Below are 27,744 nucleotides of genomic sequence, written 5' to 3'. Positions count from 1 at the left end.
GGACTGTTACTACACTTCAGAAAGCTCTTAAACAGGCTGTTAAGCAGGGATTTTGTGGCAGAGGCTCTCAAGGTGAAATGGTCAGACCAGAGCAAGGGACCTGAAATGCATGCCTCCGATTCCCAACCCTTCCAACCAGAGAAAGAATCACCCTGATAAGCACCCTCCTTCCTAAGACACCAGATCTGTTTCTCAATATTCCCCACAGCCAAAAGAGAACAGGTTGAAATACCCATCTTCTCTTCCTCAAAGTCATCCAAATCTTAAACAAGCAGTGGCATTTCAAAGCTACATGCCAGCAATAGAAATAAACAAATTACTCAAATATATAAAGAAGTAAATAAGAGCCTACCAAGATGGATATTGCATCTTGTTAAAGCCAAACCACAGAGTGACCCCTTTGTGCAAACAGCATACTCAGAAAAAAAATGAATTTATTCCATATTCATAGAAAAACACATTGCTTGTTTTAAACATCCTTATGCTTAGAAGAAGAACATGGAGCTTAATCCATACTCTGCAGCAAATTTTGAATGGTGGCAGGTGGAGAACAAATTCCCACTATGGGAACATTGTTCTTTGCTCAGCGCTGTCCTTCAAAGGTCAAATATAAGAGTTGGTGTCCTGGCGTTTCCGCTTCTTGCCACATTTACCAAAATGACTGCTAAACAGAAAAGGAGAGGGATATAAGGGTGAAAGAAGCAGGAAAAAATGAAATCCAAGTTGTAGCCCAAGCTGCAGTACTGAAACATTTATTTTCTACATTAAAAAAAAAAAAAATTCTTCTTTCTTTAGTTTGCAAATTGAAGCAGGTAAAAGTTGTTGATGAAACATGTTAAGCCACTGTTTTAAACATTAATATATATTGCTAGCTCCTGAAGAAATTTAGCTAAGCTGTGAATCTGCCAGGAGTGAGAAAGCTATGCCTACAGTTCTTCAGCTATAAATGATTCTTCTCCATTGTTTTTCAATGACTTCACAGATTATGATCCAGGGCCCTTCTTTGCAAGGTGCTTTGATCAAGATAATGGCTGGTTTTCTTGAGCTGAGAGCTACAGGCTGTACTTTGCTGCTACAGATAAACAGAACAGCTTTATGTCTCTATGAGGAAAATACAGATTCTATTCCCATACATATTTTTAACTACCTGCCTTAGTGCTACTGAAAAGTTTGTGTTGAGGAAAATACCAACAGCTTATAACATAAACCTGACTAGGGAATTTACTTTGACACTAGAAAAACATCAGTAATTTATGACAGCTAATAAGGTCAGAAGTGAACACCCTCAGGAAATCTCACACAAGTAAAGGTAAAAAACCTACATATCATACCTTGAAAGCTGCTCCACATCCTCCACTGTCTCCGGTAAAGAGATTCCTTTTGTCTCTGGTAAAAGCAATACCAGGATACCACAGACAACTGCAAGAATACCTACAGTGGACATTGAAGAAGTAGAAGGGAAGAAGAAAATTGTTACTTTTCTTATTTCCAGAGTTTATCCACTGAAGAAAGTTTATTCAGATTAAGGTCAAAGTGAAAGTTAGTGTTGTTTAGGCACAGACTCCCATTTTCTTGTTGAAAATAATCTTTTCTTCCACAAAATAACTTTGCAGGGCTCATTTTTTTCCAAAAATGCAGCTGGAGAAAAGAGTTTGACAAGAATACAAAGTTATGGCTAATACAACATCCACAGTCATAACTCTATCTACCAAAAAGCATACTTTTTAAAGGACATTGACCTCTGTTCTTGGGAAATTAAGCTTACTTCTCTACAATTACACAACTTAGCTATAAGGTCTCGCAGTATTGAAGCAGTTCACACAGTTTCTGTTACGTTCCTTCAGCCAAATTACCCAAGCAGACCTGATGTCTTCCATAGCATGCCATGAAATCACCTACATTTCACCATTAGATGCCTCTTGCTCTAATCATGAAGGTTGAGAGGGCCTGATCTTAGGAAGGGATAAGGCCACACACTAAACTTTTGCCCCAAAAGAAAAGCTGTATAAGGAGGAGAATAATTAAACCAAAAGTACTGTTTAAATCAAATCTTACTGAAAATAATTAGAGGTAGCTCCAACCAAATGGCTGCTAATCGGAAAAGCAGGAATGGGGCTATGATCCCACCTAGGTCACACAAACTCGAGCAGAGGGAAACACCAAAGTTTCTGCAAAAGAAAAATGGTGACAGATACTTGAGAGGTGTTACCAAACAGATGAACCAGCAGTTTAAGGAGGGGAATGTAGCCTTAGCTTCAAAAATTATCTCATCAGTATATGCCACAAACATTGAGCAATGGCTATTCAATGAGGAATCTCCAGGGAAAACTAAGTTTTACTAAGCAGCAGTGAAACAGGGAATAGGGAAGAGGAGAAGGAAAATCTGGAATATTTCTGGGAAGTTTTGACCTACCTGAGCGTCGTGGGATACAATTCAGTGTTCACAAGATAGACAATTTCAAAAGCCATCGTGATGCCCAGTCTTCCCAGTGTGGCAACAGTCATTTTGAGCCATGGGATATCTGTTAATTGAAAAAGAAACCCATGAGAAGTGCACTTTTCTGCATCATCTGAGATTTCTGAAAGTCCTCAGGTCCTCTCAGCAGAAACTACAGCATAGAAACACTGGGTTCCTACAACTCAGACTGAAAGACCACTGCTGTAGATAACAATCTATACTGGCATTTATTGCTTTTCAGAATCATGTGGGGCTGCTTTGGAGAATCAGAAATGACTTCTAGTTAATTGCTTCAAGATGCTGGTGGGCATAAGAGCATGGGTGGGAGAATGAACATTATGAGCTTCTCTGATCATGTCCAAACTGTGCTCTGGAAAGCAGCATTTGTTTACACAGGGATGTTATGCTCTAAGAAACATTGTTGTCACCTTTCAAAACCTCCTGACCACAAAGAATCTACCTCTACAGGTGCATAGAATAACAGAATCATTTAGGTTGGAAAACACCTTTAAGATCATCAAATTGGACTGCAAACCTAACCCTGCTAAGTCCACTGCTAAGCCACATCTATATGTCTTTTAAATACCTTGAGGGGATTCTACAAATAATTCTTCCTAGAGCAGGCCAACTACACTTTGTAATTTGTCTACCTGTTGCATGCTATACGCACTCCTAATAATACTACTCCAGGCCAATTCTGCCTTTCCTGGTGCCTGTCTTTGTACCTGACAGGAGAGGACCAGGGAGTTTATGATGCCCTGGTAGCTCTGCCCAGCTCTGTTTAAGAACTGGCATGCAGCCACTACCTTGTATACATCAGCAGTAAGCCCTCATACATCTGCAAAGGGTGTGATGGTCACATCTGCATCACAGAGCAGAGCCATCCCTTCTCACTGTGTGAAGCTTCTCATCAGTCTCAGTGCCCTCTCAAGAGCCAGCAGCCTCTGGAGGAGCATCACAAAGAATGTAATAAGCATTTCAGCAATGCCCTTGGAATAGGACAGGGGTCTTGTATGGTCTAAATATGACTGGGCAGGTGGGGGAGGTGAGTGGAACAAGAAGCCTGAACCTAGCATGAAGGGGAGCAATGCCACTGCAGAGGGCTTTGGCAGTGATTTTGTTTTCTCAAAACTTCAATAGAAAGAACAAGAAAACACTTTGGTTTGCTCTGAACCAAAAAAAAAAAATCAGTTGCTTGGGGTTATTTCCCTTCCAAAACAACCAAACAAACCCCCATCAAATTTAATCCCATGTTGCGAGACACTGCCTTTGACCTGAAAAGTTCTGTTTGGAAAGAACACAACACATCCTCGTTTTCTCCATGACATCCCTTCAGTCTATCAGACCCCTGAGGTGAGGGAGATATCTGTGTGCCTCTTCCTCCTGCCAGGGGACTCAAACTGTGTGAGCATCCCAATGAGATGGAGCTCTCACAAGCTGCCACTGCAACTTTTTCCATCTGTATAAACAGACCTGGGCCTCAGGTGCCCACTCTCTGAGTATCTTAATCCCCAGGCTGTTCTCTGCACAACTGGGCAGTGTTCCCTCAGCTCTTCACCACTACTGGGAGGCTGGTGGCTGCATACTGCTGGCCCCAGACCACTGTTTTCTTCCCTCACTCAGGCCATACCAGCCCTACACAATCCTCCTGCTCTAATGCCAGACCTGCTGCACCATGGTCAGCACATGGTGTGGCCCATGAAGCACCACAAAGGTGATAGATGCAGGTATCCTGCAGGAGTAATTCCCCAGTGCCACTCTGCTTTCTTATGCTGCAACTGCCCTAGCTCCAGGCAATCAACAGTCACCTATCCCAGCGGGAACTCAGTAGTTTTTAATGAGTGGAAAATGGTATTGGAAAGCTCGGCAGATGGCATCGTGACCAGGCTTTCTGTGCCTGAATTGCAGTGCCCTGTGCTGGAGAGGCTGCCACAGGAGCCTGGGGCAGATGGCATCTGCTTGCCACATGGTAGCTCTTCTGAGAGGCACAAAGAAGTGAGGACCTGGGGAAAATGCGTCAGGACAGAAGAATCAGTCGTCAGTGGATTCAATGGTCACGTTGATGAATGCAAACAAGTAACAACAACGTGGTATACCAGGACCCAAGTGCTGGCACCAAGAACTGACTTGATGTTCCTTCTCCCTTCCCCATCATTTCTATTTCCATGAAAGCAATTAAGCTCCTTGAATATACAGTATTAAGTGCTTTTGGAGGAATACTTCAAAAGGGAGCTTAACTGAGGTAGATGTGAGCCAACACACCTCTTCAAAGGATTTCATTTTGCACTCACCACAAATTTGCCTGTTTTCACAGGCACATCATACTCTTGGAAGTGACTTCTCACAACACTTCTCTAGGAAAACAATTAATTGCCCCATGATATAAGTTCAGGAACTAAAACCTGTAAGGCTGGTCAGGACTGTCCCTTACTTTGACAGGAATATCCCTGGGCAGGAATAAGCCTCTTAAATTCTGCTCAGCTGCCAGTACCTAGCTATGATAAGGCAAAGCATGCTGAGATGGTAAAATTCACTTCAGAACACTTCTAAGTTTTTCCCCAGGGATTAAAAAAAACAATACCCAGGAAGGAAAACAGTATAAAGAAAAAATAGAAGTGTTGGGAAAGCTGTGTGCAACTTCAGACCCTTTAGTTGTCCTTGAAACCAGAGAATGATTTAATCAAAAGCCATGTCTTTTCTTCAACCCCTTAACACTGTCCCAGCCCCTCAGAGGTGAGAGTAGGGCATCAATGTCCATGTTTTCTGGCACAGCTCTTACATTTTGTTTTAGTTTGCATTGTTTTATTTGCAAATGAGCAGACTAGTAAGCTGTCTCAGCTAAAGCACTGGTTTCCTATATCATTAAGTATTTTTCAAGTCAGGGAATGTATTTTCCCTTTATGTTTGTATACCCTTCCCTTGTATTTGCATTCAAAACAGTACAGGGTCTTTATGCACGTTTTTCCTAAGACTGCACACAGCTGTTGCTCACCATTTGTCTGAGATACAGCCATCACAGGCTCCAGGGCAACCTATAAGCAAGTATGATAAGTTGTTCCATGACTGTGATGCTGGCTGCCTCATCAGACACTTTTTACTGTTATCTATAGTTTTGTGTGTCCTGCTGTCTTTGCTTAAGGGATGTCAGAGAGAAGACTTTAACCTAAAAAGCATGACACTGGGAAAGGAGTTACCTTCTGGCAAGAAGGCAGTAATGAGGCATGCAATTCCTGCCACGATGTTGCTTATTGCGAAGGGAAGGCGCCGGCCAATGCGATCAATTGTCACTAGAATTAGGAGAGCAGCAGGCAGCTCCACAGCTCCTGAGATGAAGAAATCTAGGTAGAGGTTTCCTCCGACAATTCCTAGGCGCATGACAAGCCCTTGGTAGATCAGGGCACTTGCAAACCTGGACAGCACAAGCAAAAAAATGTTGAGAGACAAACATGTGACTGCCAGCAGCTGGAAAGACTTAAAGTCACAAGGGAGTTTTTCTTCAAAACCTGACACTTGGGTAAGCAAGCTGAACCAACATGGGAACTCACCAGGCGTACATCAGGATAAGCGTGTTCCTCCTCATCTGGGGAGTCCTCACCAGGTCAAGGAAGGAGGGGTTGCTGACCTCCTTGTTGCTAATAGTGATCTGAGGAGAAAAGCAAGCAGCAGAGTCAGCTATCATGGGTGAGGAAGGTGCTGGGGCAGGTTCTATGTAAACACAGTTCTCAGCAATATTCCAGTCCAGCAATCAGAGGTGCTGATGAGTCAGCTTGCTGCTTTTAGCCCTCCAGAGCAGTGTACATATACAGGAAACAGCTTATGACTGAACACAGCTGTGGGCTTTCCTTAATGATGATCATGCAAAAATCAGGGGAAAAAATCCCCCAGTCTTGACTTAGTAGTAAACTGAGAGGCTGACCTGCAACTTCTTGGAAGGCAATAAGCAGTCATTGTCACATCAGGGTCACTGGGAGCAGAACTGCCTTCTGCCAGAGGTGACAAAGAGAAGGAGACCATGGAAGGAAGGTGATGGGCTGAGGGAAGCAGGAAGAAAGAAGGGGTAAGCAGCAAGAAGTGGGCTTGGGAACGTGGCGTGTAGCACAACGCAGCTGCAGGGAAAAAAGATGAGTGAGAGCAAGAGCAGTTCTGTGAGGGCACTTGACAAAACAATCAACTGGTAAAATTTAGACATTCAACTGGTAAAATTTAGACAGTCTAAAAAATACAAAAGCACTGTGTTGAACACGGCTTTTACCCTAGAATGAAAAATATCCCACAAAGTATGAATTAATTCTCATTGTACCTATAAAGTATCGTAAATCTGTTCACAACTTCCTCCCATACGGTCACTCAATGAAATCATTAGATAGAAGGTTTAACAATAACAGAAAAGGACAGGATTTCACATGGTCCCTGTTTACATGTTGCAGTTCTATGCCATAGGATATCATGGAACCAGAGTATTAGCAGGGCCAAAAGGGGATTAGGCACATTGATGGAGGCTGTTTTTAACTGTGGCCAGTAGTTTTTAACTGTGATGTTCAAGCAGGGTGCCAGCCTCTTTGTTCATATGGCAAGTGAGGAAGGTGAGGAACACAAGATTGTTTCAAACAGGGACAAACCATTTGATTGCCCAAGAACTGGCAGGTTCATCTGGGAATGCCCTCCGCTCTCAAAGCAGGTGAGGGAAACACAGGGTTAAACCTGCTGCCATCTTTTTAGAATTTCATGCATCTTGGCAGCTTTAACTCTCAGTTATTGCCCCCCCTTCTGAGGGAAAGGCTTAAGAGAACAAAGAGAACAGTAAATTCCCTTTTACCATCACTGCATATGATGCCCTTGCAGTCAGAGGAGCCCAGTGAAGCAATCCCAGCAGATGAGAAGACATGTGCAAGGACAGACAAACACATGTGAATGTGCAGATTTGTGATGAGAACATGGGTAAAGCCAAAGGCATTGTCTGAAGGTCTCTTTGGCTCAGCCAGAGCTACGTCCAAAGCTTTCACCCTGTATTTTTTACAGACATAAGGCAGCACAGATATTTTTCAGTGAGACTTAGATGAATCTATTTACACATGACTCTTTCATAACTGAGTGACACTATACTTTGTAATTGGGCAGAGAAACTCCACATTTGTTTGAATTTCCTTTCTACTGCCTCTTGCTTTCCTCTTGTAACCAGAGCCAGAAGTTTGCTTCAAAGTACTGGGCATGTCTGCCAGAGCCCTTTGTGAAGTAGGCAGAGGTTGCTGGGTTTCTGCACTGCTTTGGATTCTTTCATATTACAATTATAAAGCTGCCATGACTGTGTTTTTAAGAGCAGGCTGCCAGCCATGAGCTGTGACAGCACAAATATGATTTTAGTTTTCAAAAAGATTCAAGATAAATTCAGTATGGCAACTACCATATATTTTTATGTCTTAACAAAGCCAAGAATAACCCCAAGCATGACTGGGCTTTTTTATTTTAATTAATTCATTGAAGACAACAATCCTTGTGGAAAAATCAATTCTTTATCAGCAAAAAAAAAAAAATCCTCTCTCTGTTGAAGTCAAGGAGACCTTTGCTATTCACATGGTTATAGTCAGGAATTCAATTACAGAGCCTGTGTTTCCAAAGATACACTATCTGAAAGCTCTGGAGGAAGATTAGCAAATAATTTCCATGATAGTTTTATGTTTCAATAAAATTATGCATCAGTTTTTCTGAAATAATTTTTTAAGATTCCTGATAGGACAGTTCTGAACATGCTTAATTCTTCAAGGACTGTACATTCATGCGTGCTTAGAATACATATAGATGTAAGTAAATATATACTAGAAATACCTATGTCTAGATATGGCCATACAATGTGAATATATATAAAGGGGGAGGGGGTTTTGACCCACAACTTTCTCAAGAAGCAGCTCTGACTCAGCTGGTTGCAGTCTACTCTGCTTTTGGACTGAGACCGAGAACTAAAAAGCTAGCTTGGAAAAAACCCTATGCTAGAATAATTATGAGCAGCTTGAAGAAAAACTTTTGCAATTTACAATTAATTTAGTGAGTTCTAGATGGAGCTGAACCACACCATGTGTCGTAATTCACAGAGCAAAAGAATCAAATGTTTATCTGTTTTTGTACGAAGATCATCTGTGGTTTCTGCATGCCAATAAAAACGCAAGGCTGCTACACCCAGAGCTGTGTAAGGGGTTTGGTCAATGACATAGTCAGCCATATATTGAATAATATTGGCCAAAATGCAGTGAGAAATAATGCCTCTCATTTCTCCCTGTCCCTCCACACATACAGCATTTTGCCTGAATTTCTGAAGCTGCTTTGTGAAAGAGAAGCCTGACATGAGTTAGTGTGAGAAATACATTTGATCTACAATGAATATTCTTCCTGTAAATGCTCTCTTTCCTCTGGGCACAGCACCAAGTATGACAGACGTTGTATTTTAGAAAGGTCCCAGGACCAAATCCAGGCACAAATCTGGATGTTTGGAGATTAATCTGTTGCAGCTGCGAGTGGCTTGGGGTCATGAGCAGGATACTTCTTAAAATGCTTAAATAAAACTTAAAAAGCAGGGAAAGAAACACGTTTCCATTCTGATGTGATACTTTGAAAATACTGATGTTTAGAGAGGGGAAGCAAGTGCGGGAGCACAGGGCTGAGCATGAAGAGGGAGCTGGAGCAGCACAAACTTCCAGCTGCATGTCTTGGGCTACACTCAGCAATGGGTAATACTGACCAGGGTAGGGGATCTCCACTGTTGTACATGCCCTAGCCAAGGACAATAAATTATAGAATCATAGACTGGGTTGGGTTGGAAGGGACATAAAAATCATCCATGAGCAGGGACATCTTCCACTAGATCAGGTTGCTCAAAGCCCCATCCACCCTGGCTTTGAACACTTCCATGGATGGGGCATATACAACTTCTCTGGGCAACCTGTTCCAGCACCTCACCACATTCACAGTGAAGAACTTTTTCCTTATATCCAATCTAAATCTACCCTTTTGCAGTTTAAATCCATTTCCCCTTGTCCTATCACTACACTTCCTGATAAGGAGTCCCTCTCCATCTCTCATGAGGCTCTTCTTCAGGTTCCAGAAGGCTGCTCTAAGATGTCCCCAGATCCTTCTTCTCCAGGCTGAACAATCTCAACTCTCTTGGTATGCCTTCATAGCAGAGATGCTCCAGCCATCCAACAATTTTCACGGTCTTCCTCTGAACACACTCCATGGTCCATGTCATACTTTTGTTGGGGACCCCAGAGCTGAACAGAGTTCAGCTGCTGTAAAACGCCACCAGACTTCAAGCTAGCTTGTGATATTTTCCACAGGTTAATGAAGCAGGAGTGTTGCAAATAAGTTGCTGTTTTGTATAATTTTCAAGTTATTAATTTTGTTCATTCATTCATATGAGTCTTTTTTTTTTTCCCAAACTTCCTCTTTTTTAAGCCCATGTTTTCTAGCAAATTAACAAAGTAGCTATGGGACTGACAATCTTGTTCTGGTACAAAATTTCAATAGTGGTGCCCATCGCATAAAGAGAATGCACTGTAACACAAATGAACCTTCAAAAGGTTAAGAAAGTTTAGAAGAAAGTCCTCTAGCTCAAACAGACAACAGTACCTGTGAGTAATGTGGTGAGAGATACTTCCCATTGTGTTTTGCAATGCTGTGCATGATTTTTAATGCCTTCTCTCCCTTTTTGCGTGTCAGGAGCCAACGTGGAGATTCAGGAACCACCCTGGAGTAACACAGAAGTTATAAATAGAGATTTCACTGATGGGTGTTTCAGTTTCTGCTAGCCTAGGGATAAAATGGTTCACCATCTAAAAGTGCACAGCAGGCAATATTTAAGGTAACAATGTACAGGAAGAGGGTATGTGAATTAGTTTCTTTGTTTCCAGCCCTCAGGATGGCTGCACTGGACCAGGACTGTGGCATAGCACTCATCTTTCTCATAAGCTGTACTGCTCAGCTCATGGGACCCGTAGGGCAAACTCAGGCTCAAATTGAGTATGTAATGACAGGTAAAGTTGAGATCCCATGGCTAATGGGAAAAGCACACTTTGGTCAAGTTTACTAAATTATCAGCCCTGGGTAAGCAGAAGCAAAGCAGGGTTCTGTGAAGGGCCAGCTGTGGCTGACAAGAGACAAGAGTCTGCAATTCATTAAAAAGAATTTAAAATGCCAACATCAATAATATGCAAACATCTTCTTCCTAACTGTGGCCGTTTGACGCTGTGCCTTTAAGGAAGGGGCACACTGGCTAAATGTTTGTAAAATATTTTGGTATTCTAAACGAATTTCATTGGTAGGATTGTGGGAGGAGAGATTGGACCCAGGGGAGTTGGGAACTTTCTCTCAGTCTTCCTTCCTTCGCTGTCCCTCTCGGCTGGATCTGCTTCTGGGATTCTGGCCAACTAAGATAAGATACTAACTCCCTGTGCAAGGCCTTTCTTCCTTTCCTGCCCTGCTAACCATCCTCGTCTCTTCTTCTACCTCTCGGGGGGAGAAGGGAGGTAGGGGGTGAAGGGGGGCACAGGGGGAAGCCCCCTCTGTGGGGGGTCTGGTTTCTGGTTGAGTTCATTTGCTGTATATTCCTGTATATACTGTAAAATACCTGTATTTGTTGTGTTACATAGAATCTGTTTCCTTGTAAAATATAATCTCATTTCTCCAAATGGGTTTAGCCGTGGTCTCTTTCTCAGTGGGGGAGGGAAAGCAGAGCCTTTCCTTTCAAACCACCACACTAACCTACAACATCTTGCACACTGGAGACTTGGGACAACAGCAGGAATCTCAAGGTGCTCAATTAGCAATAACAATCAAGAAAAGAGCAATGACTGCAACATTACCAGTAGTAGAGCAGAAAGAGGAAGTTGGGCAGTGAAATGGCCAGCTGGATCCCCTGCCAGGTGGGAATCAAGTATGCAATTCCTGGGAGAATCATGATTCCCAGAGTGAAGAATATCTGAATCACAATCCCAACAATCCGCTGGTCAGAGCCAACGATCTCAGTCACTGAACAGAGAGAAAGCCAAAATAAAAAAACACAGAAACAAGCTTAACTTGAAAGAAATATATTACTGGTGGAACATATAGAAGGATAGTACTGTATGAGGTCAGAAGTCTGTCTAGCCCAGCATCTTGCTTTTAGCACTGTAAGCATATCACCAAGATTGTCCAGAGCAAGCATGGATGACTCCTCCTCATCAGTTCACCCACCATTCTTCAGCTAAATGGGTTTCTGACTGCAAGTTTACTAATGAATTAAATAAGGCCAGAGCAGTTTGAGACTGCATCATGCTTAGTGGTAAACTGTAAGCACTCTCCCCAGCACAGTTTAGGGCAATGAGGCTGGTGAGAGGCCTCGAGCACAAGCCCTATGATGAGAGGCTGAGGGAGCTGAGATTGTTTAGCCTGAAGAAGAGGAGGCTCAGGGAGACCTTATTGCTGTCTACAACTACCTGAAGGGTGGTTGTAGCCAGGAGGGGGTTGGTCTCTTCTCCCAGGCAACCAGCAACAGAACAAGAGGACACAGTCTCAAGCTGCACCAGGGGAGGTTTAGACTCAAGGTGAGAAGAAAGTTCTTCACAGAGGGAGTTGTTAGGCATTGGAATGGGCTGCCCAGGGAGGTGGTGGGGTCACCGTCCCTGAAGGTGTTCAAAAGGGGATTGGATGTGGCACTTGGTGCCATGGTCTAGTAGTCATGAGGTTTTGGGTGACAGGTTGGACTTGATGATCTTTGAGGTCTTTTCCAACCTTATTGATTCTACGATTCTATGGTTTTGGCACATTCCCCAGAGTAGAGGATCCTCCAGGCAGGGACTCATCCCAACAGGTAATGTAGACAAGGCATCTGTGGGGAAGAGAATTTAGCCATTTCCCATTGGTTGCTCTGAGGGCTAAGGCATGATCCTCAATTTGGTTTATTTACTAGAACAAATGTAGCTTTTGGTGTTTGGGTTTTTAACCCTGTGGTGGATATTTTTATTTTGTGAATGTATCTAATCAGTTCTGAAACCCATGTAACCCCTTATTTCAGGCAATATCCTACAACCATGAGATCTATAGTTGAGATGAGCAATGCATGAAGATGTGTCTCTTTATTGTTTCAAAATTGTCACCTAGCCTTCAGAGTAAATGCAGAGGGGTTTACCTTGGTTTATAATACACAAAACATTATTATTATTATTATTATTATTATTATTATTATTATTATTATTATTATTATTATTATTATTTTACTAAAGGAAACACAACTTTACAATGATTCATTTCAACTGGCAATGCAGAGACATATGACATCATTACTATTTTTGTTAACAGGGCAACTCTGTTGCCTAAAGGTAGCTGCTTAACACTGGTCTGGGAAGAGACAGGTTGAAAGTAAATGCAAAGAGGTTCTTGGGGCAACCTGTTGTAGTTCTGAAGCACAGATCAGTGACTTGGGAGCTGTATTAATGGCAACCATCCTCCTGGTGCAAGCAAACCAGTAATATGTATATGCTTCTTAAAACATGTTAAGTTGGTGAATACTTTGTATGATCCCAGGATGTAAGATTAGATCCCTGAAGGGATCCATAAGAGTGATGCATAAGAGAGATTCCATAAGCACTCTTTCCAAGAATTAAGCATCATATTTAGGGCTGCAGTAATGCACTATCCCTCAGGGTGTTGTCTTTTTGAACCTTTCCCTAAAGTCAGGCAGTCTGATCAGAGCATTGTAAAACATTCCTTTCTGTTAAAATTTGGCTATTTTAGGAAAACCATGGGTCTCTCATAAAACATTTTCCTGGTTAGACCACTTTCCAACATTTTAGGATAAGATCTTAGTTTAAAATTAGACCATGTGCTTGGAAGGGAACAGAGCACCTTCTGGCCCTCTCACTGGGTCTTGGACCTGAACTGCTCAGCAGTGCAACTTTGTCTAGAAGACTGAGGTGTTTTCTGGGCTCTATATGCTGAGAGGGTTAGGCAGGTATGTTTGCATGGTCTCACTATAACACTTTTTACATCTGGTTGCAACTCTGCTCCCACTCATCTAAATTCCACTGGGAATTCTAAAAAGAATATCACAAGCCTCACAGACTACAGTGATGGTGCAAGTGTTTTGCCCCATATAATGATGTTATCACTGTAGTTTAGATTATCACAGTAGATTTCTGAATAACTGATTTTCTTTTTCTGTAAGTCTGATGTCTCATCTCTAGCAGAATGCTTTCCTCAAAGTCTTGCTGTTTCATGCTCCAGAGAGGTGTTTCCCTTTCTGGACCCAGTAGTCATTCAAGAGTCTCTAGTGTGGCTCAGTTGGTAGCACATAAGACCCTTAATGGGAAGGTTGTGAGTTCAAGCCTGCAGTGGGCAGTAGTGGCTTCCCTACTCTAGTCATGAGGTCTGTGGTGACAGGTTGGACTTGATGATCTTTGAGGTCTCTTCCAACCTTAGTGATACTGAATGCTGAAGATGCCAAGACAGTACCCTTTTCTCATGAAAAATAAACTTGCTATGCAAGGAGCTTCATCACTAGGCTATTCAAATGTCTGTCCTCCCAGCAAGGAACAGCAGTTAATGCCTCTTAGCATCTGTAGATGTCCAGACTCTGCCAAAACTAGACACGTCCCTGCTTGTGTGTCCAGTATATTCAGGGCTTGCTCTGTAGATTTTTATCATCTTGATGATCCATGTAGTAAGAAACCCTTATATATATGCATTCCACTCCTTCATCTCTTAATTATCTACATTAATCCCTCCCTGTCTGTCAGAGTCCATAGATTAGACAGCCAAAAAGGTACTACAATATCATCAACAGAAAGTGTTCCATTGATACTGATGGATGGCTGCTCCCAGGCACATTTGAGTACCATGTTGATGGCTATGAAAGGACATCTTGGGCAGTTCTGAAGGGCACATCGTTCTTGTTAGTCTGCCCTCCTGCATTTCTTCTTCTTCACTCCTGTCCATGAGATGTTGTGAGATCAGATAGGCTGTACAGTTCTGATCTTTTCCATCCTCTATCAGTACTGAGTATCAGGAAGAGTTTGCACTTGCTGTTACACTCAGAGGCCACCTCTGTACCAGAACATTAACAGACATTGCCAAGTAAGGAAACACTACTGTTTAGCTGATAGAAATGCCTCTAGCATGGTCTGGACAAAGGCCAGTGACTGCTTCTCCAAATATTCAGTTCAGGCGTGAGCCCAGACCATAGACGATGCCAAGTTACAATTTGTGTGCAAGCACCTTGTCTTGGAGGACAAACTCATTAAGTAGGATGGACTTGTGTTAGTCCCAAGTTTGCTGACCCTTGAAAAAAATATTATCAAGATCAAATGTAGCCAGATTCCTTGTCCTCCCCAAATCCCACTTTTCCTAACCAGAAAAGAAAGAAAGTAACAGCTCTCACCAATCACATAGCCTGTCATCCAGGTTCCCTTGCCAAACATGCCTTGGAGAAAACGGAAGATCAAAAATACAGTAAAGTTTGGTGCAAATGCAACTATGGTACCACATATCCCATCCCCAAGACAGGAGAGCAGGTAGATGAGTATTCTGCCATATCTGTCAAAAAAGGAAAAGAAAATCATGAAAAGACACAATGAGTTTTTTTTCCCTTTCTTTTCCTGTCATCTGATTTTAATGCTAGCTCTGAGAGTGCCTTTTTGAGATCAGCCTTGTTCCAAAGGGAGGCTGCCTGAAACTTTGTAGTGTTGGCCTTTGGGATACAGGACTCTTCCCTGTGGTAGTTATCATGGCCTTTACATCATTATTTTAAAACTGGTGGTCTTCTTACTGGGGTCCCTTTTATTTTAGAAATGTAGTTTGTCCTTTTTTAATCTAGACTACAGCCCATATGTCACAGTTCAGAATAAACTGTGAAAACTGATCACAAAATCACAGAAGGTTTGGGGTTGGATGTGATCTCTAGAGATCATTGAGGCAAACACCCTTGCCAAAGCAGGATTACCTAGGGCAGGCCACACAGGAATGTGTCCAAGCAGGTTTTCAAGTCTCAAGAGAAGACTCCACAATCTCTCTGGGCAGCTCAGTCACCCTCACCGTAACAAAGTACCTCCCCATGCTGAGGTGGAACCTCCTGTGTCCTAGCTTATACTTGTTGTTTGGTGGGCACCACCAAAAAGAGACTGGCACCTTCATCTTGACACCCACCCCTCAGGTATTTATAGATGTTGATCAGATCCCCTCTCAGCCTTCTCTTCTCAAGACTAAACAGCTCCAGTTCTCTCAGTCTTTCTTCACAGGACAGATGATGAGAGAATATTTGTATTTTCTTTATGTTCACAATTATTTTATGAACAGAAGAAATACTGTCTGCCACTGAAAACATCAGTAGTGTGAATTATCAGCACAAAACAGTAATCAGGCTCTCTCCCTTAGTCTAAAAGAAAGGTAGAGTCTACAAAAGCTCCCCTCTCTGGGGCAGGTCAGCTGCTCAAGCCTCAATACCACCCACACCATTGCCTTCATACTCATCCAGCTCCAACAGAGTTGAGGACCAGCTGAAGGGAGCTATGACCTTGAGTACTAAGCATGTGAGTTCAGCCTGTGAATGGTGAGATTTCCATAGAGTCCCTTCCTTCTTCTTTCCTCAGGTAGCTGCTTTCCTCATCTGTGGCTCCCCTGAATATTTTCTTTTCATTTCTGTGTCCATCTGCCCTTCCTGGGCATTGGAAACCTCAAGAAAATCAATTTTCATGACATTTTAAATTCCAAACAGTATCATTAAGTACCACTGTGAAGTTTCCAGCCCAAAAGGAAGTGTCTGGGTGTTGTTTATTCAATGTGAATGAAACCTCTCAAGTTATGATGCGCTACAAATTATTTCACCTCCAAAGAAATCAAAGGATATTAGTGCTTATACAGTACCTGTCTGCAGCATAGCCCAAGGTGAATGCACCAACCAGAAACCCTAGATTGAGGATAGCCTGTGAGAAATCCAGCATCCAGGCATCGCCACACACAAGGTCATACTGCAGGAACAAGGGAGAGGCATAAACACCCCAGGTGAGTAATTTGTTATGCTCAGGGCAAAATGTTACAGAAACTGCAAAGGCCCAGGCAGGAAGGGGAAGGGAAAAGGAAAGGGGAAGGGGAACTTCAAATATGCGTGTCAACAGCAAGCAGCAGTGGGTCAGAGAAGCACAGCCACTGCAAGCACTCTTCATGCTATCGTGAAGACAGAGGGAGATCTTCTTGCCAAAGGAATGCTGTTTCTCATACATAAGTAGTCCAGATATGGAAAGCAAATCAAACATGCTGCCAAGCAAAGCCATGACTTTGTTTAATGCAGAATAAGGTTGCACAGCTACAGCAAATGAAAATGTCATTTTATAGGAATGGTTTAATTATTTCTCTTAGTGCCTTTTAGATTATGGCAAAAACATGTAGACTCTGAGGAAACTGAAAAGAAATCTCAGATCAGTCTCAGACACACTGAAGATCTGTTTTCTTGGTGTAGTGGTCCAGACTTTTCTGTTCCTTATAGTGCCATAGCTGTAACTCTGTAACATGAGGTTACATTGGTGCATATCTGAAGAACTTATTAAAAGGGATTCAATAAAAAGCACAGGGGCAAAAGGAGGAGGGAAGAGGGTGAGAGGAATTAAAACTGAAAGGACACTGGGAAAAAAAATAAAGTAGTTATCCAGACAGCACTTTAGGGAGTTTTTGAGAATGAAGAAATATCAACCACTGCTTGCCATGGTCTGCAGACTTTATGGGAATTGAGAGGCTTCAATGTATACTTGGGGTAACCTTAGGAACCAATGGCAGTCACAAACAGCAGCTGTCACCTTTTACCCTGGAGAGACTCTTTTGCTTTCAGACATGAGCTATGAGAAACCTTTTCGTCACTAACAAGATGCTGGTTACTGAAGCACTCACATTGTGTCACATTTGTATTCGCCAGCTCATGGATCACAATAACAGTGCTTGGATGAGATGGCTACAGAATGAGTTAGACAGGAGATTAACAACCTCTTCTGCTACTCACAGTTCTCCAGACTCTGAATTTTGTGCCGTGTTCCAACAGCCCATTTGTATGCTGCAATGCCCAGCAAGTATTGCTTGGGCCTGGGACTCCAGAGATGCCTACACAGAAGATACAAAGGGCACCCAGAACTGGATTTCACTGAGCTTGAATTTGGACCCAAAAATCTAAGGTAATACCCTCAAGTGTTTATGTACCTGAATAAGAAACCATTTCATTATTCTGAACTCCGCACAGGTGCCGTTAACACTCATTTCTATAGGCTATTCTCCACTTCTTAAAATGAAAGTCCTGTCTTTTTATTCCAAACATACTATCAGCACTGGCACTTAAACAGCAGAATTGTTGTTAGTTATGACAATTTTACTGAAAATCCAGGATTTAGATTTAATCATTGTTATTTGATATTATTTTATCGAAGCTGCAGGTCTGGGAATTTTGTGACTGCAGTCTTTAGTTTCCAGCTCTCACAACCATGAAGAAAAACTTGACTAGTAACCTACAGGTCCCCAACCCAGTAGATATCCCACCTACACTAACTTCAAACAAAGTCATTGCCTTGTTCCTCTGGGGAGCCTGGATGGCCACTTCTCACGCAAGCCAGGCCATCAGCATCTAACTCTCACTTCTGTAATCTTGAGCAAGAGATGCAGAAACCTCAGCTTCCTCAGAGAGGAATAAAACCTTCTCTCAGCTGTCATAGTCAACAGCAATGCTTTCCTAAAATAGCCTGAACATGGAGCAGCACTTTAGACTATAAATGCTGCTTAACCTCTGGCTTCTTGAAACTATGACAACCGTGGTAAATAGCACCAAAAGATGCAGCTTTGGAAAGTGGATTTTTATTTTTTTCCAGGAGAATGACCGTATTAGATTTTAGAAAACAATGCAATCAACTGTGCTGATGGCAGAGGCTGGAGCTCTCAGAGAGCATCTGCAGCCACCTATACAAAGCAAGACAGCTTACTAGAGGGCTAAAATATAGCTACAAGAAACTAAGTGTGCTGCTGATTTGTAACAGAAGAGGAAATAATCACATGAAGACACAGGCAGAGAAGGCAAGCAGGAAAAGTAGCTTCACATGAGCTCCAGAAACCTCTCTGACTTAAAGCTGTACTCAGCTAGACATCTCAGGACACATTTAGTGAAGGTGCTCCTCCCAGGATCCATGCTGGACACACTGGCACCACGGGGACCGCCTGGACAGCTGCTGAGTTCGTATGTACACATGTATGTATATGTATACATACTCTGTGGGCACTAGGTCACTGACACAGTTCTTCTGGCCAGCTTGGCCTGAATTTCAGATGTTTATGAGACCAAATGTCACTGCTCAGGTGAGTTTTTACACCATACAGAAACAGCTTTCCTGAGACTTCAAAGAGCAGCAGTCTTTCACTCTCCTTGCCTGCCTCACCACATCTGCTACATTCTTTCTTGTCGGTTTTTGGTCACGTTAGCACCAGCAAGAGAGATTACCATCTTCTGCTGCGCAGGTGAGAGCTCAGATCCTGATGCCGCAGGCTGTTTTACAAAATGCTCTGTTATTTCATGCTGTTTCTCACTGGTAGCTTCAGAGCTGGCTGTGATGCACTATCTTTTCACACCATTTACAGAAATGGAGTGTGACACAAGTAAGCTTCAATCTGCATCCATGTTCCAGTTTTGAACACTGTTTAACATGAGCCTTCATACCATTATTTTCTGTTTCCAGAAGACACTTGTGGAGCCACCCTGGGAACACCATTCCCCAGAGAGGCAGAAAGGGGCCCTCACGCCTCTCTCTTAGCAGTCCCCATGGATAATAGAGAGATCTGAGCCTGTGGTGAGTCATCTCCCAATGAAGGTCAACATCATTCAGCACCACGCAAGTGGCTTGTCTCCTTGAAAGATCAAACCCTTGAAGAGAATTATCAGGCTGATTGATAGATCAGGGGGTGGGGGGAACATCTTATAGGACCTGGTTTAAAAGTCTTTCAGAGAACAGCAAAATGTCCTTCAGTATTTGCGATTGTTCCTGAAAAAGATGGTCATAAAAGAGGTCTTCCTCTCACAAGCCAAAAGAGTTGAGGAAGGATGGGGAAAGGAGTAACAGCATTAATTTCTTTATAGAAACCACAACAAATTAGTGTAAGAACAACATTTAAAAGTGCATGCAGTAACAAAATCATTAAAGCAATGTCAAAATGAGAAGAAGCTTACACAGATATAAAATCTGTAAATCAAAACAGATTAGCAGATTTCATCTGTCCATTTCAGACAGCAAGCCCCAGATTTCTAATATCTATAGGGTGCATAGGGATTACGGTGTGATCATTAAAGGGTGTGCCATCACTGGTGGGTGGCTGCTGCCCAGGAGGAGAAGTAGGCTTCCCACTCTGCTGTGGGATGGGACCTGGACAAGCTGGAGAAGTGGGTCCATGTGAGCCGCAGAGCTTCAACAAAGCCAAGTGAAAGGTCCTGTTTGTTCCAGGACAACCTTCAGTATCAACACAAGCTCAGTGATGATGGGATTGAAAGCACTCCTGCAGAGAAGGACTTGGCATACTGGTGAATGAAAAGGTGAACATGAGCCAAAGATGTGCACTTGCAACCCAGAAGGTCATTTGAATCCTGGGCTGCAACAAAAGAATCATGGCCAGCAGGTTGAGGGATGTTATTCTGCCTCTCTGCTCTGGTGGGATCTCACCTGGAGTATTGCGTCTAGCTCTGGAGCCCCCAACACAAGAAGGACTTTCTGGAGCAGTCCACCCAGACGAGGGTCATAAAAACAATCAGAGGACAGGATCACCTCTCCTTTGAGGACAGGCTGAGAGATTTGGGGTTGCTTATCCTGAAGAAGAGAGGCTAAGTGACCTTTTTGTGACTTTTCAGTACTTATATGGGGCCTATAAGAAAGCTGGGGACAATCCTTTTAGCAGGGCCTGTTGCAATTCCATTTAATGATTTAAAACTAATGAAGGGTTGATTCAGACTAGATTTAAGGAAGAATTATTTTTACAGTAATAGTGGTGAAACACTGGGACAGGTTGCCTGGATAGGTGGCAGATGCCCCCATCCCTGGAAACTTAAGGTCAAGTTGAGCAGGGCTCTGAGCAACCTTATCTAGTTCAAGATGTTCCTGAGCATGGCAGAGGGGTTTGATTAGATGACCTTTCAAGGTCCTTTCCAACTCAATTTTATGATTCTATGGTGCAACTTTGCATCCTCAGCACACTGCAGAACCACTCTCCCACGAACGGCGTCTACCCTTTGAGAAGCAGAGGAAAAGTTACAAAGGTAGCTGAGCAGCTCAGCTCCCGGGGTGGTGGTGGTTCGTTGTGCTGGGTAGTGCTGAAGCCACACCCAGGCAAGCAGCCAGCCTCACAGAGGTGCCAAGAGTGATGAGCCCTGGTGCCTGCTACAGGCAGTGACCTTTGAGTTTTATATTTCTGATACTTTTTCAGAGGGTATATGTATTTTTTAAATTATTTCATTGTTCTTTAAGCAGGTAATGAATAAGCTGAGATGAAAGAGGGTAGGAGAATGAACACATCAGAAAGAGAGGGGGGAAATATTTTCACCAGGGGAATCTTTCATCTGAACAGCAGTTTCAGCTGATTTAGGCAGCAGTTGAAACATGTTCTTGGCTAATAATATAGCTGAATATTTTCAATGTTTTAGAAAATACAGAAAACTTCTAAGAAACTATGACCTCTTTCTGAAGACATTAGCGTCAATACACTAACTGTACTCTCAGAAGTTTGTCCTGCATTTTGTTCTGATACACTAATCGTTCTCAACATTTTTCTCTTTGGTTGACTCTTAGCATGTAGCATTTAAATCATTGCCCTGCTAATGTCTTGCTATTCATTTGCAAACATAACCTTTAGAAGGGAATGTAACCTTTGAAAGAGAATTGCCTACGCTGCAGAGATCTGGTTTTGATCCAAGCTGCCTGTCAGACCCACATCACCACTTCAGCAGTGACCTGCTTTGGTCGTGCCTGATATCCTCATCTGCACCATTTAAAGGAAAAACAACTGAAACTGTTTGCCTAGGATTTTGGTCTGTCTCCAGAAAGTCAGTAATCTTCCTGTACCCAACAACCCTCCCATGTCTCTTGCTAGCAGCCTCTACAAAAGGGAGCAGGTTTTCTAAGTGGTTGTATGTCCATCCATGCATGGGCTGATGTTTCTACTCCTACCACACAGGCTGCTTCTATGTGCAGGCAGATGTCTATTTTGTGAGAAGCTCACAAGCCAGAAGCAGCATTTCATACAATCCTATATTCATAGAATTGTTTTGGTTGGGAAAGACCTCTAAGATCATCAAGCTCAACTGTTGACCTAACACCACCATGGCCATTAAACCATGTCCCAGAGAACCACGCCTATATGGTTTCTGACACCTCCATGGATAGTGAAGTCCACCATCTCCCTGCACAGCCTATTTCAATGCCTGACCACTCTTTCAGATTTGTGTCTTCCATGCAAGTGTCTGGTGGCATCAAGGAGAGGAAAAGACATCCCCCATCGTAATAGCAGAACCCATTCCCTGAAAGTATATGTTCTTCTCATAACATACAAGAAAAATCCCAGCATATAAATCTCACAGACTACCCTCCCATGATCACACTTGTTTCCCAGAATTGGTAACATTGAGAATCAAACCCTATAGGGCTCTCTGCCTGTTTAGAACATAGCTGCCTGACTTTGGTTTTCTTTGTTTTCTCCTGAACATTTCAATTTGGCATCCCCAGGGAAAAAGTGTTGTCACTCACACAAATTGAAAGCAAGCTGCAGAGGATATGTGATATCAGTGGCTCATAGCTGAGCATCACACAACTGTGGAACCTAGCTGAGGATTCCCCTCAGAAGCATCACCTCTACAGTTGTAACAGCACATCCCTTCTGCTGCAAAATGTAGGACATATTCTGGAGAAACTTTTGGAAGACATTGGAGTGAGAAGAGTTTACTGTCATGTCCTCCTTGTTTAATTGTTGTTGTCTCTGTCAAAAAATAGTGTTCCTGAAGTGCATGTCTATGCCACGATGCAATAGCTTTAGGCTACACCTTTAAAATTTCCCACAAATCTTGAACAGAAAGTGGTAGAATGTACATAAATTACTATTGGGTGTAAAAAGGAAAATAATGATAAATTCTAAACAATGATAAATTCTAAACAATCCATTGGACTGATAACAAACATAAGGCTGGTAATGTAAGCTATCTTTCTCTCTTTTGGTTTCCTTGCTCTGGGAGCCACTAACTTGCTTCTGCTTGACCTTGGCTGTGTTCTTTGTTTTGGCTGAGTATCCTAACAAAATAACTCTCTGCTCTTTTCCTTTATCCCTTTGTGTCCAGGGGAGTAAGGAGGGAGGCTGGGAGTGGGAAGCTATTAGCAGCTCCCCTGGTTTTTGGCAAGGGGGATTCTTGTGCTGTTTATAAATTGTAAATACCTGTAAATATTGTATACTTTGTACATATTCATTGCATTCCATTTTAGATTGTAGTTTTGTTTATAAATACAGCTTAATTTGCTTCCAAATTGGGCTGGGCTGGCAATTTAATATTTGGGGGAATTTTCAACCCACCACACATGAAGTAAACATTTCTGCTTTCACTTGAATAAGATCATCCAAGACAGCACAGCAGAAAGGTAATGACACCGTATCCCATGTTCAGGCCCCATTTCTCTACAGACTTGAAATCTAATTGCTAAAATATTTACTGCAGGGAAGGATATGGAAAAGGGAAGGATATGGAAAAGGAAAGGAAAACTTTAGGGGTCTTTTTGTCCCTGATCTTGAGTCTATTTGTTGACCTGTATAGCCCTGACTACACGCAGACCCTGTTAAAACTGTATGTTTAAGCGAAACCCCCTGTGCTCTAGTTTGTGATTGTTGCCCTGGCCACCACTGAAAAGATCCCAGCCCCCATCCTCATTACCTCCACCCTTTAGATATTTATAAGCATTGATATGATTCCCTCTCATTCTTCTCTTTCCAGACTAAATAATAGAGAAGAACCTACAGAGATGTTGCTGCATGTTCCTTATTTGTTACTGGGCAGCCGTTGCCCATCTCTCTCATCCTCTAGACTGTCAAACTGTTATCTTTCACACATCCTTACTGCAACAAAACACTGTGCAAGCTTTGGCGGTTTCTCTCCTGTGCAAGGCCTGTCCCTGCCAGTCAGATCACCTAGGCTCACTGAACATTATAGGACATAAGATTTGTTCTGTCCCTTTTTATCTTCTTCCTATCCATGGCCAAAGCAAGAGGGAGGCAGAGAAACTTGCCATCTTATAAATGGGGAAAACCAGCAGCTCTCCTAAAAATACTGTGAAAAACGAAGGCCTGAACATCCAGGCAGTACCAGCTAGTTCAACAGCAGTGACAAAAACATAACCTGTGCAAGGAAGTGCTCCAACCCCTTTCTTATGAGGAAAGCATAGTTAGAGTTTCAACAGAAATTCAGCAATTTGCTGCTCCCGTTGCTCCTCTGTCCACCCTTTTTCCTTTCCCTCCATTACTTATTATTAATCCCACCATGATGGTGGAAATAAGACAGGGTGCCTTCAGACCAGTGGCAATAATCATACTAGATCAACAATTTGAGGGTGAATTGCATTGTTTATTGCCTTGGAGGAGGACAGCAAAAGGAGCAGGTGTGCTCTCTGTATCACATCCACTAGCCATATCATTTAGATTCTTTAGGGTACTCATAACTCATTGCAATAGCCTGGAGTTTGGCAGCCAGATCTGCTCTGTAATATGACATGTTTTCCCAGAGAAGGCTTTACATACCTGCATTTGCCTTCTGCATCTCCTGCCATGCTGCAAATCCACACCAGATCTGCACTTGCCATAGGCCTGGAAGAACTCCCTTCAGTATCTTGACTTCTTTTTTTCCCCTTCTTTCTTTTTCTCCCTGAACATATGTCCTTTGAATTTCCATATAACTCATCCTTTTAACTTTGTCTCCCTGGTCACTTCCACCAAAAATTTTAAGATAGTTGAAAGAAATAGAAAGATTTCTGCACACCTGTGGAAAACAAAGAATTTACTAGTAGACACATGGGAAAAGACATCTTTGGTGATGTCTTTGCTGAGCTAATTAAACAAAGTACAAATATGTTTAAATTCGAGCTTCAGCTGAGCAAAAGGATACTAAATTAAATCTGGGATTTAAATTGGTGTTGCTGGATGCATAACACATGAATAGGTTACGAAGTTCCTCTTAATATCTGATCTCAAAAAAAAAATGAGCCAGGATGTGCATGCCACATGTTTCCTTTTAGAAGAAGAAGCTGAGCCTTGTGGGATGTGATTTATCCAGAAAATGTTGCTAAAATGAGAACAGGATGCACAAAGCACAAGTCACATCCCTTCACCCTCTGTCCAAGCTGCGCTTAGACAGTAAAAGTGCCTCTAGGAGCCACAGTTACACTGATGATGTAACCAATTGCCTTAGAACAGGGAACAGATAGTCCCAGCCTGTCACCACTTCCAGATGGTTATTCCTTGGCTTTCCCAATTAGTTCCTTTAAAGAGCACAGGTGGGGAACACTTCCCCAAACACCTCTTCATCCCTCCTCTGGCCCTGGAGTGTCTCCCCAGGAGCAGAGAGAAAGAAGTTGTAGATGGATGAGGTGTTTGCCAGAGAACATTGAACCGTTCACTCCCTTTTATTGCTGCAATAGAAACATCAGGTTCCTTTTCTCTTAGCTGCACCCAGTGGCTCAACCGTGCTGGAAAATCACAGTGGCTTTGCTAAATACATTGACTGTTGCCATAAATGGACTCTGAACACAATCCTATGGGCACAAAAGAAAAAAAAGAAAACAACAAAAGGATTTTCTATATGTTTATTTGTAAACTGAGGGGGAAAGCTAGCACAGACTATCCAGACAAAAGATACCATGACCTAACCCAACACAGTCCCCCAGCAGAGGTACTTTGGAGAAAAGAGAATGACCTTCCCACCACATAACATACATACATAGAATACATAGAATAAACCAGGTTGGAAGAGACCTTCAAGATCATCGCGTCCAACCCATCAACCAATCCAACTAACTAATCCAAGCAACTAACCCACGGCACCAAGCACCCCGTCAAGTCTTCTCCTAAAAACCTCCAGTGATGGTGACTCCACCACCTCCCCAGGCAGCCCATTCCAATGTGCAATCACTCTTTCTGTATAGAACTTTTTTCTAACATCCAGCCTGAACCTCCCCTGGCGCCTCCTGTGGTCCACTCTGGAGGCAGACAGCAGCTCCTGGGCATTTTGTCCTCCCACCCATCCAGCCCTAGCTGCCACTGCCAGCATGGGCAGAGATACTTTATTCCCAGGCACCGGCCCTCTACATGTAACTTGCAGCCCTCTGAGCAATCTTGATTTCAACAGTCACACACACAAAACCTGTTTTGAACCTGTGGTCTAGGGCCAGTGAGGTGCTCTGGTTTTTCTTCTTTCAAGCACAGATCCTGGCTAAAGCTGCTCAAGTTAGTTGCAGTGCTTAGGGCACAAAGCTGCTGCTCTCAAGAGTTTGAAGCCTGCAAGTAGATCCAACAGTCCCAGACAGCTGGAGAAAGGATAGAGTTTCTGTCCACTATAAAACTAAGACAGAAGGTTGGAAGAGGCGTTGCTTTTCAGTTGAGTGTTTGCACAGGGCTTTGCATGCTCTGTGTTTTGGAGGGCACAATTGCAGTGTGAGAACCCAGTTAAAAAGCACAACAGAAGACTCATGAGACAGGCAGGAGCCAGAGCCCATGGCTGTGCTAACATGCTTTGGTGTGCACCTCAGTGACTTCCTAGCCAATCTTTCTAAGCACACACTTCATATTTTTCATTAGCAGCTACTCCCAGGGTAACCTTAGCCACACTCCCAGTGCGCAAACTGTATGCTGGAGCTGAACCACAGCACATTTATGGCATTGATTACAGATTATACAGAGGAGCTCCTAGAAAAGCATCTTAAATGCCTTTCATAGTCTCATTAGAAAGCCACTAGATTTGCCAGCACTTACCACTGGCAGTAACAGTCTGTGGTTCTCCAATGCTGACATTTCAGGAAAAGCCAAATGACAGCTTTGGGTGAAACTGTGTTTGTTTGAGCACAATCATTTCTGCCGATTCCTGTCAGATCTCAGATCTCTGCCAACAGGTTTTATTATTACCTGCAGACATAAATGTTCAGTAGTGGAAATATACATACAGTGGCCCAGGTTATCAAGTCGTATCAGCTACACTTGTTACACCATCAAAGTAACTGGCACAACATTGAGCACCAGAAGTCTCAGCTGCAAGGACTTAACTCTTTTATTTTTATTTGACATTCCTCTAGTGAAAGAGCATTCTCTGTGTGAGGTGCTTGGCTTTGCATGGAGTATTTGGCTTTGGAGAACTACCCTTCCAATGAATTAGTTTTTCCCTAAAAGCTTGGTGCTGTCACTTACTCATACTCATTGTCCTGATTTATTTGTCATTCAGGATGAAATAAATCCAAAAAGCAAAAACAGACCCAGAAGCAGTGACCCTTGCAGCATCAATCCTGTTTCAATGCTGCAATCCTGTACCAGGACAGAAGCACTAGTTAGACAATGGGGATTTTACTTACCTCACTGACGATGGATGAGTGGGGCTTTTTATACACCCAGTTATCCTGACAAGTAGTGAGCTGCAGGTTGCCTGTGCTGCAATTGCCATAGCAGGTGAGCGGGCTTGTGCAGCTGACAGGGGCATCCCACGAGATGTCCAGCCTCTCACACTCCCCGCTGGAGGACCCGTTCCCAAGGCGCAGGGGCAGGACTGTAAAGTTTCGCTCCTCTTCCAATGTCCAACCACATCGTTCACTTAATTCAGCTGCCCCAGGGATCCTGCACCAGTAGTCATCTGGTGCCTGCCCAAGGAAAACCACACTGGCGAACAGGGAAGAAAAAGTTATTCCTGTCTGGCAAAGGAGGAAAAAGACCCTCTTTTGAAATCTTCCAAATCCCCCGGCTTCCTTCAAAACCTCATCAAAAGATGGCATTATGTGAGGCAGTCTGTCCACTTGCAGCAGTCCAAAAGATGACAGAGTTTATTCTCACACTTTGCATTGACTGCTGGCACTTCCTAGAAATGTGAACATCTCTCCTCCCCTCACTTCTCTCTTCTCATGTGCATGGACACAGGCAGACAGACATGTGGGCATACAATGCTGCCAGTAGCATGAGTGAAGCTGGAACAGTGCAAAGCTGCAGGCAGGCATGCAAGCGCACGTCCAAGCACTCACACGCAGATTCAAGATATG

The 27,744-nt window shown here is 43.0% G+C and overlaps 1 protein-coding gene across 1 annotated transcript; it reads right to left on the bottom strand.

Annotated features, from left to right (window-relative positions):
- Positions 1-427: 427 nt before the first annotated feature.
- Positions 428-27,744, bottom strand: SLC22A3 (solute carrier family 22 member 3). Its single transcript, XM_054162469.1, has 11 exons — positions 27,070-27,744; positions 16,340-16,443; positions 14,859-15,013; positions 11,308-11,473; positions 10,076-10,193; positions 6,004-6,101; positions 5,653-5,867; positions 2,414-2,522; positions 2,056-2,168; positions 1,332-1,431; positions 428-661 (listed from the first exon to the last, which is right to left on the bottom strand). Exons 1-11 carry the CDS (start codon positions 27,481-27,483, stop codon positions 604-606), a joined length of 1,650 nt encoding a protein of 549 aa, XP_054018444.1. The 5' UTR covers positions 27,484-27,744; the 3' UTR covers positions 428-603.

This window comes from Dryobates pubescens, chromosome 6, assembly GCF_014839835.1.
Source record: "Dryobates pubescens isolate bDryPub1 chromosome 6, bDryPub1.pri, whole genome shotgun sequence".
Lineage (NCBI taxonomy): Eukaryota > Metazoa > Chordata > Aves > Piciformes > Picidae > Dryobates > Dryobates pubescens.
The sequence above is the reverse complement of the archived record's forward strand: the minus strand, read 5'-3'. Positions and strand labels throughout refer to the sequence as shown.